The sequence below is a fragment of the Pan troglodytes genome, chromosome 3 (genome assembly GCF_028858775.2).
Source record: "Pan troglodytes isolate AG18354 chromosome 3, NHGRI_mPanTro3-v2.0_pri, whole genome shotgun sequence".
Lineage (NCBI taxonomy): Eukaryota > Metazoa > Chordata > Mammalia > Primates > Hominidae > Pan > Pan troglodytes.
In genome coordinates this window covers 65,993,954-66,008,394 of record NC_072401.2, presented here as the reverse complement: position 1 = coordinate 66,008,394, position 14,441 = coordinate 65,993,954, and the positions used below count along the sequence as shown (strand labels likewise).

Here is a 14,441-nt window from a genome sequence, read left to right as displayed (position 1 = left end):
CTCTTACAACCTAAAAATGTGGAAGTTAATTATATTGCCTTTTGTAATAATTTTAAAACTTTAGAATGACATGAGAAGTCCAGAAAAAAAAAACAAAAACAGATGGCGCTTTCTTTTTCTTTGCTGTTTTTAAACAGTTATCTTAGCCAGGATGATCATACATCAACCATGCACAAATGTCACTATTTGAAAAAAAGATATAGCTATATATATATATATATATATATATATATAAAATATATGTGTGTGTATATATACACACACATATATACACACTACATGTATATATGCATATACATGATATATATGTATTTATATATAAAGTAAAGCAAAACATAAGGGACACTGCATTACTGTATTACTTTTATTTGTACATTTTTTACAATTTCAATTACATATGGACAGAACTTATTGGTGTTAATAATGTGATATTTTCCCTGCTTGTTAAAATGAAATGAAAATTATTTTATTTCTGTGTCCGGAATTGGTGGGTTATTGGTCTCACTGACTTCAAAAATGAAGCCCCGGACCCTCGCATTGAGTGTTATAGTTCTTAAAAGCGGCGTGTCCGGAGTTTGTTCCTACTGATGATGTTCAGATATGTTCGGAGTTTTTTCCTTCTGGTGGGTTCGTGGTCTTGCTGGCTCAGGAGTGAAGCTGCAGACCTTAGCGGTGGGTGTTACAGCTCTTAAGGCCGCGCGTCTGGAGTTGTTCCTTCCTTCTGGTGGGCTCGTGGCCTCCCTGGCTTCAGGAGTGATGCTGCAGACCTTCGCGGTGAGTGTTACAGCTCATAAAGGCAGTGTGTACCCAAAGAGTGAGCAGTAGCAAGATTTATTGCAAAAAGCAAACAAACCTTCCACATTGTGGAAGGGAACCCCAGTGGGTTGCCACTGCTGGCTCCGGCAGCCTGCTTTTATTCTCTTATCTGACCCCACCCACATCCTGCTGATTGATAGAGCCCAGTGGTCTGTTTTGACAGGGCACTGATTGGTGCCTTTACAATTCCTGAGCTAGACACAAAGGTTCTCCACGTCCCCACCAGATTAGCTAGATACAGTGTCCACACAAAGGTTCTCCAAGTTCCCACCAGAGTAGCTAGATACAGAGTGTCGACTGGTGCATTCACAAACCCTGAGCTAGGCATAGGGTGCTGATTGGTGTGTTTACAAACCTTGAGCTAGATACAGAGTGCCAATTGGTGTATTTACAATCCCTGAGCTAGACATAAAGGTTCTCCACCTTCCCGCCAGACTCAGGAGCCCAGCTGGCTTCACCCAGTGGATCACGCACCTGGGCTGCAGGTGGAGCTGTGTGCCAGTCCCGTGTGGTGCGCCCGCACTCCTCAGCCCTTGGGTGGTTGATGGGACTGGGCGCCGGGGAGCAGGGGCCGGGGCTCGCTGGGTAGGCTCCTGCCGCACAGGAGCCCGTGGAGGGGGTGGGAGGCTCAGGCATGGCGGGCTGCGGGTCCCGAGCACTGCCCTGCGGGAAGGCAGCGAAGGCCAGGCGAGAAATCGAGCGCAGAGCCGGTGGGGCTGCGGGACCTGGTACACCCTCCACAGCCGGTGGCCCGGGTGCTAAGCCCCTCATTGCCCGGGGCCGGCAGGGCCGGCTGGCTGCTCCGAGTGCGACGCCCGTCAAGCCCACGCCCACCCAGAACTCCAGCTGGCCTGCAAGCGCCGCGCGCAGCCCGGGTTCCCGCTGGCGCCTCTCCCTCCACACCTCCCTGCAAGCTGAGGGAGCCGGCTCCGGCCTTGGCCAGCCCAGAAAGGGCCTCCCACAGTGCAGTGGTGGGCTGAAGGGCTCCTCATGTGCCGCCAAAGCGGGAGCCCAGGCAGAGGAGGCGCCGAAAGCCAGCAAGGGCTGTGAGGACTGCCAGCACGCTGTCACCTCTCATTTCTTTACCAAGAGGAAACTAGGTACTTATTTTAAGCATTTGATTTTTAGAACCTATAATTCATGTTGTAATTAAGATAAAATTAGTATTAGACTCTTATTTTTCAGTAATGAAAATCATCTTTAGAAAATGCAATGTTTTATGATATAAAACTAAAGAAGTTTTATGATGCATGACTTACATTTCAGTGTCTTTATGGCTTTTTGTTGACAACCTCAAGCACCTAATAGCCCCAACTGTAATAGTCACTAAACAATATGACAATCTCCATGGAAAAATACAGCAAAATATGGCTGTAGTAGCATAGGTTAATGTATTAGCGTATTTTAATAATGTAGAATCTCCTCAGTGAAACAAAAAATTGCTTCTTAAAGCTGTGTAATATTTACAGCTATGTAATATTTAAATGGGAAAGTAGGAAAAACAAGTTTAAATTCTTTAATAGGTTTAAAGTTTAAATTCTTACATAGGATCAATTATTGTCAATTCTAAAACCTTTCATCCAATCATTATTTGGAGTACTTGTTGCCTACAACAAAATGAAGTTTATGATGGAGAACAAGGGTACATAGTTACACATACAATCTCTGTAAAAAAAAAAAAAAAAGTTAAGAATTAGAGAGCAACAAAAAGGAATTATAATGCAAATAAAAAAGTGTCAATAGTGCTAATGCTGAGGATGGTAATGGTAATGACATACTATGTACCAAGAAATTCACGTTAAAATTTTTTATGCTAAAAAATGTGTGCTCTACTAGACAAATATAAACATATGCATATATATCACTTACGAACAAATTAAACTAATGAGAAGTTGAATTTATATTAAAAAAGTGAAGAAACTGGAAGATTGGACTCCTAAGTATTTCACGATCTTTAAAGTCTCATTTATAGTAATTAAATAAATTAGAAAAAGAGGTGGAGTGATGCAGCAGATACAATTAGTGAATATTTACTATCATGTATTTAATGTATGAGTGATCAAGTGTTAATTTCATTTTATGCATCAATATGGAAAAAAGTTTAATACTTATTGAAAACCAGACCAGGATTTAGTCAAGCAAGAAAGACTTGCTATCTGAAATCCAACTACACTCAGAAAACGCTTTTTTTTCCCTTAACTTCTTTTGTTTCAGGAGTACGTGTAGGATGGTTCTATAGAAAAATTGAGTATCATGGAAGTTTGGTATACATTTTATTTCATTACCCAAGTAGTAAGCATAGGACCCAGTAGGTGGTTTTATGATTCTCACCCTCCTCCCACTCCCTACTCTCAAGTAGGTCCCAGTGTCTGTTTTCCCCTTCTTCGTGTTCATGTATACTCAGTGTTTAGGTCCCACTTACAAATGAGAACCTGCAGTATATGTTTTTCTGTTTCTGTGTTAAGATAATGGCCTCCAGCTCCACCCATGTTGCTGTAAAGGACATTATCTCAGTCTTTTTATGGCTGTGTAGTATTCTATGACATATACATACCACTTTTTTTTTTTTTTTTACCCAGTCTACCATTCATGGGCATTTATGTACATTTCATGTATTTGCTTTTGAGAATACCACTGCAGTGAGCTCACATGTGCATGCATCCTTATGGTAAAATGACTTATATTTCTTTGGATATAGACCCAAAAATGGGTTTTTGGGGTCAAATGGTAGTTCTACTTTATGTTATTTGAGAAATTGCCAAACTGCCTTCAACAGTGGCTGAACTAATTTACATTCTCACCAACAGTGTATAAGCATTACTTTCTCTCTGCAGCCTCACCAGCAGCTATTGTATTTTAACTTTTTAGTAATAGCCATTCTGACTAGTGTGAGATAGTATCTCATTACTGTTTTGGTTTACATTTCTCTGAATATTAGTGATGTTGAGTATTTTTTCATGTTTTTTGGCCCATATATATCTTCTTTTGAAAAGTGTGGGCTCTTGTCCTTTGCCCACTTTTTAATGAGGTTGTTTTTGCTTGTTAATTTGTTGAAGTTCCTTATAGATTCTGGAAATTAGACCTTTGTCAGTTGCATAGTTTGTAAATATTTTCTCCCATTCTGTGGACTATTTACCCTGTTGAGTAATTTAATTTTCTGTGCAGAAACTGTTTAGTTTAATCAGATCCTATTTGTCATTTTTGTTTTTGTTGCAGTTAATTTTGTTAATTTTTAAATAAAATCTTTCTCAGGGCCTATGTCTAAAAATAGTTCTAGGTTTAGTTCATGGGGTTTTACAGTAATTAGGTTTTACATGTAAATCTGTAACCCAAATTGAGTTGATTTTTGTATATGATGTAAGGAAGAGGTCCAGTGTCAATCTTTTGCATATGGCTTGCCAGTTATCTCTGCACCATTAGTTGAATAGGGAGTCATTTCCCTGTTGCTTGTTTTTGTTGGCTTTGTCAAAAATCAGATGGTTGTACGTGTGTGGCTTTCTTTCCAGGTTCTCTATTCTGTTCCATTGTTCTATGTGTCTATTTTTGTACCAGTACCATGCTATAATATTTTGGTGACTAAAGCCTTTCAGTATAGTTTGAAGTTGTGTATTATGATATCTCCACCTCTGCTCTTTCTGCTTTGAATTGCTTAGGCTCTTTGGACTCTTTTGTGGTTTTACATGAATTTTATAATAGCTTTTTTTTCTAATTCTGTAAATAATGCCATTGGTGGTTTCAAAGGAATAGCATTAAATTTGAAAATTTCTTTGTACAGTATGGCCTTTTAAACAATAGTGATTTTTTTCTATCCATGAGCATAAAACTTTTTTTCATTTGTTTGTGTCATCTCTGATTTCTTTCAGCAATGTTTTTTAGTTTTTATTGTAGAGATCTTTCACCTCCCTGGTCACCTGTTTTCCTATATATTTGATATTTTATTTTTTGTTATTGCTGCTATTGTGAATGGGATTGTATTCTTGATTTCACACTAGGCTTGAGTGTTATTGGTGTATATAAATGGTACTGATTTTTCTGATTTTGTATCTAGAAGCTTTGCTGAAATTGCTTATCAAACACAGGAGCTTTTGGGCAGAGACTATGGGCTTTTCTAGGTATAAAATCATGTTGCACAAACAGAGATAGCTTGACTTCTTGACTTACTATTCGGGTGCCTTTTATTTCTTTCTCTTGCCTGATTGCTTGGCTAGGACTTCCAGCACTATGTTTAATTGGAGTGTTGAAAATGTCATCCTTGTCTTGTTCTGTTTCTCAACGGGAATGCATCTAGCTTTTGTTCATTCAGTAGGTTGTTGGCTATGAGTTTGTCTTAGATGGCTCTTATTATTTTGAGATATATTCCTTCAATGCCTAGTTTGCTGAGGGTTTTTAACAAGAAGAGATGCTGAATTTTGTAGAAAGCTTTTCTGCATCTATTGAGATGACCATGTGGTTTTTGTTTTTAGCTCTGTTTATGTGATGAATCACATTCGTTGATTTGTGTATGTTAGACCAAGCTAACATCTCAGAGAAAAAGCCTACTTAATCATGGTGGATTCACTTTTTGAAGGGCTGCTCAATTCAGTTTGTTGATAATTTGTTGAGGATTTTTGCATCAAGGTTCATCAAGGATATTGACCTGAAATTTTATCTTTTTATTGTGCCTTTGCCAGGTTTTGATACCAGAATGATGCTGGCCTCATGGCATGAGTTAGAAAAGAATCCCTGCTCCTCAATTTTTTGAAGTAGTTTCAGTAGAAATGGTGGTACCAGCTCTTATTTATATGTCTGACAAAACTCAGCTGTGAATCCATCTAGTCTTGAGATTTTTCTTGTTGGTAGCCTTTTTATTACTTATTCAATTTCAGAACTCATTTTTGGTGTGTTCAGGGATTTAATTTATTTCTGGTTCAGTCATTGGAAGTTGTATGTTCCCAATAATTTGTCCATTTCTTCTGGGTTTTCTAGTATGTGCATGGAAGTGTTTGTAATAGTCTCTCTTTTTTTTTTTTTCTTTTGTATTCCCATGAGGTCAGCAATACTGTCCTCTTTGTCATTTCAGATTGTGTTTATCTGCCTTTCTTTTTTTTCTTCATTAGTCAGTGGTTTATCTATTTTATTTTATTTTTTCAAAGAACAAACTTTTGGTGTTGATTTTTTGTATGTTTTTGGGCATGTCAGTTTTGTTCAGTTCAGTTTATCTCTGTGGTTATTTCTTGTCTTCTGCTAGCTTTGTGGTTGGTTTGCTCTTGTTTTTCTAGTTCCTCAAGGTGTGATGTTATGTTAGATTAAATCATTCTTTTTCATGTGGGCATTTAGCACTATAAACTTTCCTCTCAAGCTGTGTCCCAGAGTTTCTGGATGTTGCATTCTTTTTCATTAATTTCAAATAATTATTTTTTTCTGCCTTAATTTCATTTTTTTGCCCAGAAGTCATTAAAAAGCAGTTTGTTTAATTATGACATTATTGTTTGGTTTTGAGCAATATTCTTGATATTGGCTTATACTTTTAATATTCTGTGGTCCAAGAGTGTAGTTGGTATGATTTTTTTTTTTAATTTGCTGAGAATTGTTTTATGGCTGATTGTGGGGTTTATGTTAGACTATGTGTCATGTGTAGATGAAAAGAAGGATGTATATTGCATTGCTTTTTTTTTGGTATGCATTCATTCATTTATTCAGCATTTATTTATTTGTTTATTTATGTATTTTATTATTATTATACTTAAAGTTTTAGGGTACATGTGCACAATGTGCAGGTTTCTTACATGTGTATACATGTGCTATGTTGGTGTGGTGCACCCATTAACTCATCATTCAGCATTAGGTATATCTCCTAATGCTATCCCTCCCCACTCCCCCCACCCCACAACAGTCCCCAGTGTGATGTTCCCCTTCCTGTGTCCATGTGTTCTCACTGCTCAATTCCCACCTATGAGTGAGAACATGCAGTGTTTGGTTTTTTGTCCTTGCGACAGTTTGCTGAGAATGATGGTTTCCAGCTTCATCCATGTCCCTACGAAGGACATGAACTCATCCTTTTTTATGGCTGCATAGTATTCCATGGTGTATATGTGGAATACTTACACATTTTCTTAATCCAGTCTATCATTGTTGGACATTTGGGTTGGTTCCAAGTCTTTGCTATTGTGAATAGTGCTGCTATAAACATACGTGTGCATGTGTCTTTATAGCAGCATGTTTCATAATCCTTTGGGTATATACCCAGTAATGGGATGGCTGGGTCAAATGGTATTTCTAGTTCTAGATCCCTGAGGAATCGCCACACTGACTTCCACAATGGTTGAACTAGTTTACAGTCCCACCAACAGTGTAAAAGTGTTCCTATTTCTCCATATCCTCTCCAGCACCTGTTGTTTCCTGACTTTTTAATGATTGCCATTCTAACTGGTGTGAGATGGTATCTCATTATGGTTTTGATTTGCATTTCTCTGATGGCCAGTGATGATGAGCATTTTTTCATGTGTTTTTTGGCTGCATAAATGTCTTCTTTTGAGAAGTGTCTGTTCATGTCCTTCACCCACTTTTTGATGGTGTTGTTTGATTTTTTTCTTGTAAATTTGTTTGAGTTCATTGTAGATTCTGGATATTAGCGCTTCGTCAGATGAGTAGGTTGTGAAAATTTTCTCCCATTTTGTAGGTTGCCTGTTGACTCTGATGGTAGTTTCTTTTGCTGTGCAGAAGCTCTTTAGTTTAATTAGATCCCATTTGTCAATTTTGTCTTTTGTTGCCATTGCTTTTGGTGTTTTAGACATGAAGTCCTTGCCCATGCCTGTGTCCTGAATGGTAATGCCTAGGTTTTCTTCTAGGGTTTTTATGGTTTTAGGTCTAACATGTAAGTCTTTAATCCATCTCAAATTAATTTTTGTATAAGGTGTAAGGAAGAGATCCAGTTTCAGCTTTCTACATATGGCTAGCCAGTTTTCCCACCATTTATTAAATAGGGAAACCTTTCCCCATTGCTTGTTTTTCTCAGGTTTGTCAAAGATCAGATAGTTGTAGATATGCAACGTTATTTCTTAAGGCTCTGTTCTGTTCCATTGATCTATATCTCTGTTTTGAAACCAAAATCATGCTGTTTTGGTTACTGTAGCCTTGTAGTATAGTTTGAAGTCAGGTAGCATGATGCCTCCAGCTTTGTTCTTTTGGCTTAGGATTGACTTGGTGATGCGGGCTCTTTTTTGGTGCCATATGAACTTTAAAGTAGTTTTTTCCAATTCTGTGAAGAAAGTCATTGGTAGCTTGATGAGGATGGCATTGAATGTATAAATGACCTTGGGCAGTATGGCCATTTTCATGATATTGATTCTTTCTGCCCATGGGCATGGAATGTTCTTCCATTTGTTTGTATCCTCTTTTGTTTCATTGAGCAGTGGTTTGTAGTTCTCCTTGAAGAGGTCCTTCACGTCCCTAGTAAGTTGGATTCCTAGGTATCTTATTCTCTTTGAAGCAATTGTGAATGGGAGTTCACTCATGATTTGGCTCTCTGTTTGTGTGTTATTGGTGTATAAGAATGCTTGTGATTTTTGCACATTGATTTTGTATCCTGAGACTTTGCTGAAGTTGCTTATCAGCTTAAGGAGATTTTGGGCTGAGACAATGGGCTTTTCTAGATATACAATCATGTCATCTGCAAACAGGGCCAGTTTGACTTCCTCTTTTCCTAATTGAATACCCTTTATTTCCTTCTCCTGCCTAATTGCCTTGGCCAGAACTTCCAACACTATGTTGAATAGGAGTGGTGAGAGAGGGCATCCCTGTCTTGTGCCAATTTTCAAAGGGAGTGCTTCCAGTTTTTGCCCATTCAGTATGATATTGGCTGTGGGTTTGTCATAGATAGCTCTTATTATTTTGAGATACGTCCCATCAATACCTAATTTATTGAGAGTTTTTAGCATGAAGTGTTGTTGAATTTTGTCAAAGGCCTTTTCTGCATCTATTGGGATAATCATGTGGTTTTTATCTTTGGTTCTGTTTATATGCTGGATTACATTTATTGATTTGTGTATATTGAACCAGCCTTGCATCCCAGGGATGAAGCCCACTTGATCATGGCGGATAAGCTTTTTGATGTGTTGCTGGATTCGGTTTGCCAGTATTTTATTGAGGATTTTTGCATCAATGTTCATCAAGGATATTGGTCTAAAATTCTCTTTTTTGGTTGTGTCTCTGCCAGGCTTTGGTATCAGAATGATGCTGGCCTCATAAAATGAGTTAGGGAGGATTCCCTCTTTTTCTATTGATCGGAATGGTTTCAGAAGGAATGGTACCAGTTCCTCCTTGTACCTCTGGTAGAATTCGGCTTTGAATCCATCTGGTCCTGGACTCTTTTTGGTTGGTAAGCTATTGATTATTGTCACAATTTCAGAGCCTGTTATTGGTCTATTCAGAGATTCAACTTCTTCCTGGTTTAGTCTTGGGAGGGTGTATGTGTCGAGGAATGTATCCATTTCTTCTAGATTTTCTAGTTTATTTGCGTAGAGGTGTTTGTAGTATTCTCTGATGGTAGTTTGCATTTCTGTAGGATCAGTGGTGATATCCCCTTTATCATTTTTTATTGTGTGTATGTGATTCTTCTCTCATTTCTTCTTTATTAGTCTTGCTAGTGGTCTGTCAATTTTGTTGATCCTTTCAAAAAACCAGCTCCTGGATTAATTAATTTTTTGAAGGCGTTTTTGTGTCTCTATTTCCTTCAGTTCTGCTCTGATGTTAGTTATTTCTTGCCTTCTGCTAGCTTTTGAATGTGTTTGCTCTTGCTTTTCTAGTTCTTTTGATTGTGATGTCAGGGTGTCAATTTTGGATCTTTCCTGTTTTCTCTTGTGGGCATTTAGTGCTATAAATTTCCCTCTACACACTGCTTTGAATGTGTCCCAGAGATTCTGGTATGTTGTGTCTTTGTTCTCGTTGGTTTCAAAGAACATCTTTATTTCTGCCTTCATTTTGTTATGTACCCAGTAGTCATTCAGGAGCAGGTTGTTCAGTTTCCATGTAGTTGAGCGGTTTTGAGTGAGTTTCTTAATCCTGAGTTCTTGTTTGATTGCACTGTGGTCTGAGAGACAGTTTGTTATAATGTCTGATCTTTTAGATTTGCTGAGGAGAGCTTTACTTCCAACTATGTGGTCAATTTTGGAATAGGTGTGGTGTGGTGCTGAAAAAAATGTATATTCTGTTGATTTGGGGTGGAGAGTTCTGTAGATGTCTATTAGGTCCGCTTGGTGCAGAGCTGAGTTCAATTCCTGGGTATCCTTGTTGACTTTCTGTCTCGTTGATCTGTCTAATGTTGACAGTGGGGTGTTAAAGTCTCCCATTATTATTGTGTGGGAGTCTAAGTCTCTTTGTAGGTCACTCAGGACTTGCTTTATGAATCTGGGTGCTCCTGTATTGGGTGTATATATATTTAGGATAGTTAGCTCTTCTTGTTGAATTGATCCCTTTACCATTAAGTAATGGCCTTCTTTGTCTCTTTTGATCTTTGTTGGTTTAAAGTCTGTTTTATCCAAGACTAGGATTGCAACTCTTGCCTTTTTTTGTTTTCCATTTGCTTGGTAGATCTTCCTCCATTCTTTTATTTTGAGCCTATGTGTGTCTCTGCACGTGAGATGGGTTTCCTGAATACAGCACATGGATGGGTCTTGACTCTTTATCCAATTTGCCAGTCTGTGTCTTTTAATTGGAGCATTTCATCCATTTACATTTAAAGTTAATATTGTTATGTGTGAGTTTGATTCTGTCCTTATGATGTTAGCTGGTTATTTTGCTCATTAGTTGATGCAGTTTCTTCCTAGCCTCGATGGTCTTTACAATTTGGCATGATTTTGCAGTGGCTGGTACCGGTTGTTCCTTTCCATGTTTAGTGCTTCCTTCAGGAGCTCTTTTAGGGCAGGCCTGGTGGTGACAAAATCTCTCAGCATTTGCTTGTCTGTAAAGTATTTTATTTCTCCTTCACTTATGAAGCTTAGTTTGGCTGGATATGAAATTCTGGGTTGAAAATTCTTTTCTTTAAGAATGTTGAATATTGACCCTCACTCTCTTCTAGCTTGTAGAGTTTCTGCCGAGAGATCTGCTGTTAGTCTGATGGGCTTCCCTTTGTGGGTAACCTGACCTTTCTCTCTGGTTGCCCTTAGCATTTTTTCCTTCATTTTAACTTTGATGAATCTGACAATTATGGGTCTTGGAGTCGCTCTTCTCCAGGAGTATCTTTGTGGCGTTCTCTGTATTTCCTGAATCTGAATGTTGGCCTGCCTTGCTAGATTGGGGAAGTTCTCCTGGATAATATCCTGCAGAGTGTTTTCCACCTTGGTTCCATTCTCCCCGTCACTTTCAGGTACACCAATCAGACGTAGATTTGGTCTTTTCACATAGTCCCATATTTCTTGGAGGCTTTGCTCGTTTCTTTTTATTCTTTTTTCTCTAAACTTCCCTTCTCGCTTCATTTCATTCATTTCATCTTCCATCGCTGATACCCTTTCTTCCAGTTGATCGTATCGGCTCCTGAGGCTTCTGCATTCTTCACGTAGTTCTCGAGCCTTGGCTTTCAGCTCCAGCAGCTCCTTTAAGCACTTCTCTGTATTGGTTATTCTAGTTATACATTCGTCTAAATTTTTTTCAAAGTTTTAAACTTCTTTGCCTTTGGTTTGAATTTCCTCCTGTAGCTTGTAGTTTGATCGTCTGAGGCCGCCTTCTCTCAACTCGTCAAAGTCATTCTCCATCCAGCTTTGTTCCATTGCTGGTGAGGAACTGTGTTCCTTTGGAGGAGGAGAGGTGCTCTGCTTTTTAGAGTTTCCAGTTTTTCTGCTCTGTTTTTTCCACATATTTGTGGTTTTATCTACTTTTGGTCTTTGACGATGGTGATGTACGGATGAGTTTTTGGTGTGGATGTCCTTTCTGTTTGTTAGTTTTCCTTCTACCAGACAGGACGCTCAGCTGCAGGTCTGTTGGAGTTTGCTAGAGGTCCACTCCAGACAGTTTGCCTGGGTATCCGCAGCGGTGTTTGCAGAACAGCGGTTTTTCGTGAGCTGCGAATGCTGCTGTCTGATCGTTCCTCTGGAAGTTTTGTCTCAGAGGAGTACAGGGCCGTGTGAAGTGTCAGTCTGCCCCTACTGGGGGGTGCCTCCCAGTTAGGCTGCTCAGGGGTCAGGGGTCAGGGGTCAGGGACCCACTTGAGGAGGCAGTCTGCCTGTTCTCAGATCTCCAGCTGCGTGCTGGGAGAACCACTGCTCTCTTCAAAGCTCAGATGGAAATGCAGAAATCACCCGTCTTCTGTGTCGCTCACGCTGGGAGCTGTAGACCGGAACTGTTCCTATTCGGCCATCTTGGCTCCTCCCCCGAGACCAAAATATTTTCTAATATTTTGTTACTTTATATTTAACTACTGGTAATTTAAAATTATGTTGTTGAATATTTGGTGCTTTCCGGATATCTTTATTTATTTTTACTCAATTTTATATTGTTGAAAGAAAATAAAATATGCTATAATTTTCCATCTTTTAAATTTTTTACTTTTTAAGGAATCAGCATATGGTATCTTGGTGAATGTATGATGTCTGCTTGAAGTGACTATAAATTCCTCAACCATAGTTTGCAGTGTTCTGTAACCATCAATAAGGTTTATGGGTTGATAGTGTTCTTTAATTCTTCCATGTCTTTACTGATTTTCTGTGTGTAGGTAGTTGTCATATAAATTGAAAATAGAAATTAAAAATCTCTAACTATTTATATTAATTTTTTGGTTTCTCCTTACAGTGTCAATTTGGCTTCATATATGTTAAGTTCATTAGTTTTTTATATATGTTTTAGTTAGATTGAGTTGTTATAGCAAAATGCCATACACTGGGTGGCTTAAATAACAATCACTTAAATTCTCACAGTTTTGGATGATGGGAAGTCCAAAATCAAACTGCTGGCTTGTGAGGCTGGTAAGGGCCCTCCTCCTGGTTTCCAAATGGCTACTCTCTTGTATTCTCCTGTGATAGAGATAGAGAGGGTTCTAGTCTTTTCCTTGCTTGTAAGGACACTAATCCTATCATGGGAACTCTACTCTCATGACCTTGTCTAAGCCTCCCCTACTTCCAAATACCATCACATTGAAAATTAAGGCTTCAACATTTTAATTTTGAGGGCACACAAATATTCAGTTATTTAAAATATGCTTAATGTAATCATTATCTTTTGTTGATAAATTGATTATTTTACAATTATGAAATAATTATAAAATATCTCTCTCTCTTAATATTTTCTTTTTGGAGACATAATCTCACTCTGTTGCCCAGATTCAATTGTAGTGGCATAATCATGGCTCACTGCAGCCTCAGTCTTCAAAGCTCACGTGATCCTCCCACCTCAGCCTCCGAAGTAGCTGGCACTACAGGTATGTAGTCCAGCCCAGCTAATTTTTGTATTTTTTGTACAGACAGGATTTTACTGTTTCTCAAGCTAGTCTTGAACTCCTGGACTCAAGCCATCCACCCACCTAGGCCTCCCAAATTGCTGGGATTACAGGCCTGCGCTGCCACACCTGGCCAAGTATCTCTATCCCTAATAATGCTCTATGTCTTTAAGTTTCCTTTGAGGTTGACAGGATCATTGCAGTTTTCTTATGCTGTTTTAATGACATGACATTTTGTTATTTCAATTCCAACTTATCTAAATCTTTAAAGCACATCACCTGTTGTTGTGTCTTGTTTTTTCATCAATCCTGATGATCTCTCACTTTTAATATACATGTTTAATATCGACAATTAGATAATTACATGTAATATAACTACAGCTATGGCTGGGTTTAGGTTTGCCATTTTACTATTTATTATTTGTTTTTTCCATCCTGTTTGTTCTCCTATTTCTAGTCTCCTAAATTATTTTTTATTATTTAATATTGTTGCTAGACTCAGATTCTCACTTATATAGTAGCTTTTTAAACAGTAAGACATAATTGATATGGAATAAACTGCATGCATTAAAAGTATACAATTTGATAAGTTTTGATATCTGAATAGACTCCTATAATCAATCATTGCCATTGCTATAATAAACATGTGAATTAGCTCCCCAGATTTTCTCATACCCCTTTGTAATTTTATCTGTATCTGCAAGCAACCACTGATTTCTTTTATTTTGATGACCATAGATAAGGATTTTTCAGGAGCAGCATCTACTAAGTTTTGACTGGATGATATCTTGTGCATTATGTAGTATTCTGCCACACCTCTGGCCTCCAACTATCAGATGCAAGTATTATTTCTTTTATATCACAACCAAAAATTCCCTAGATATAGATAAATGGTGCATGGGGGACAAAATTGTCCCTGGATGGCAATTATACTATAAATTAGTTTCCAGTTTCTACATTTTTATGTAAATAGAATTTTATAATGTGTACCTTTTTTTGGCTGGCTTCCTTCATTCGCTAATTTATTAGCATAATTTTTATAAAAATACCTAAGTTTGTTTATTTATTACCAAGTAATAGTTATGTAGGGTATTTCCCGATTTTTGCTTTTACAAATAAGCCTGTTACAAACATCTATATACACTTTTTCTAAACAAACTTAAGCTTCAAACACTTTGGGGTAAAGACATGAGAATGGAATAGCTGGGTCATATAATTAGTG

At 38.1% G+C, this 14,441-nt stretch overlaps 1 protein-coding gene across 1 annotated transcript in view; it reads left to right on the top strand.

The window, feature by feature from the left end:
- The first annotated feature begins 1,450 nt into the window (after positions 1–1,450).
- LOC134809764 (uncharacterized) overlaps positions 1,451–14,441 on the top strand; it is a 94,915-nt gene continuing 81,924 nt past the window's right edge. The window contains exon 1 of the mRNA XM_063808470.1: positions 1,451–1,916. Coding sequence (XP_063664540.1) covers positions 1,451–1,916 — 466 coding nt within the window. The remainder of the gene's footprint in view (positions 1,917–14,441) is intronic.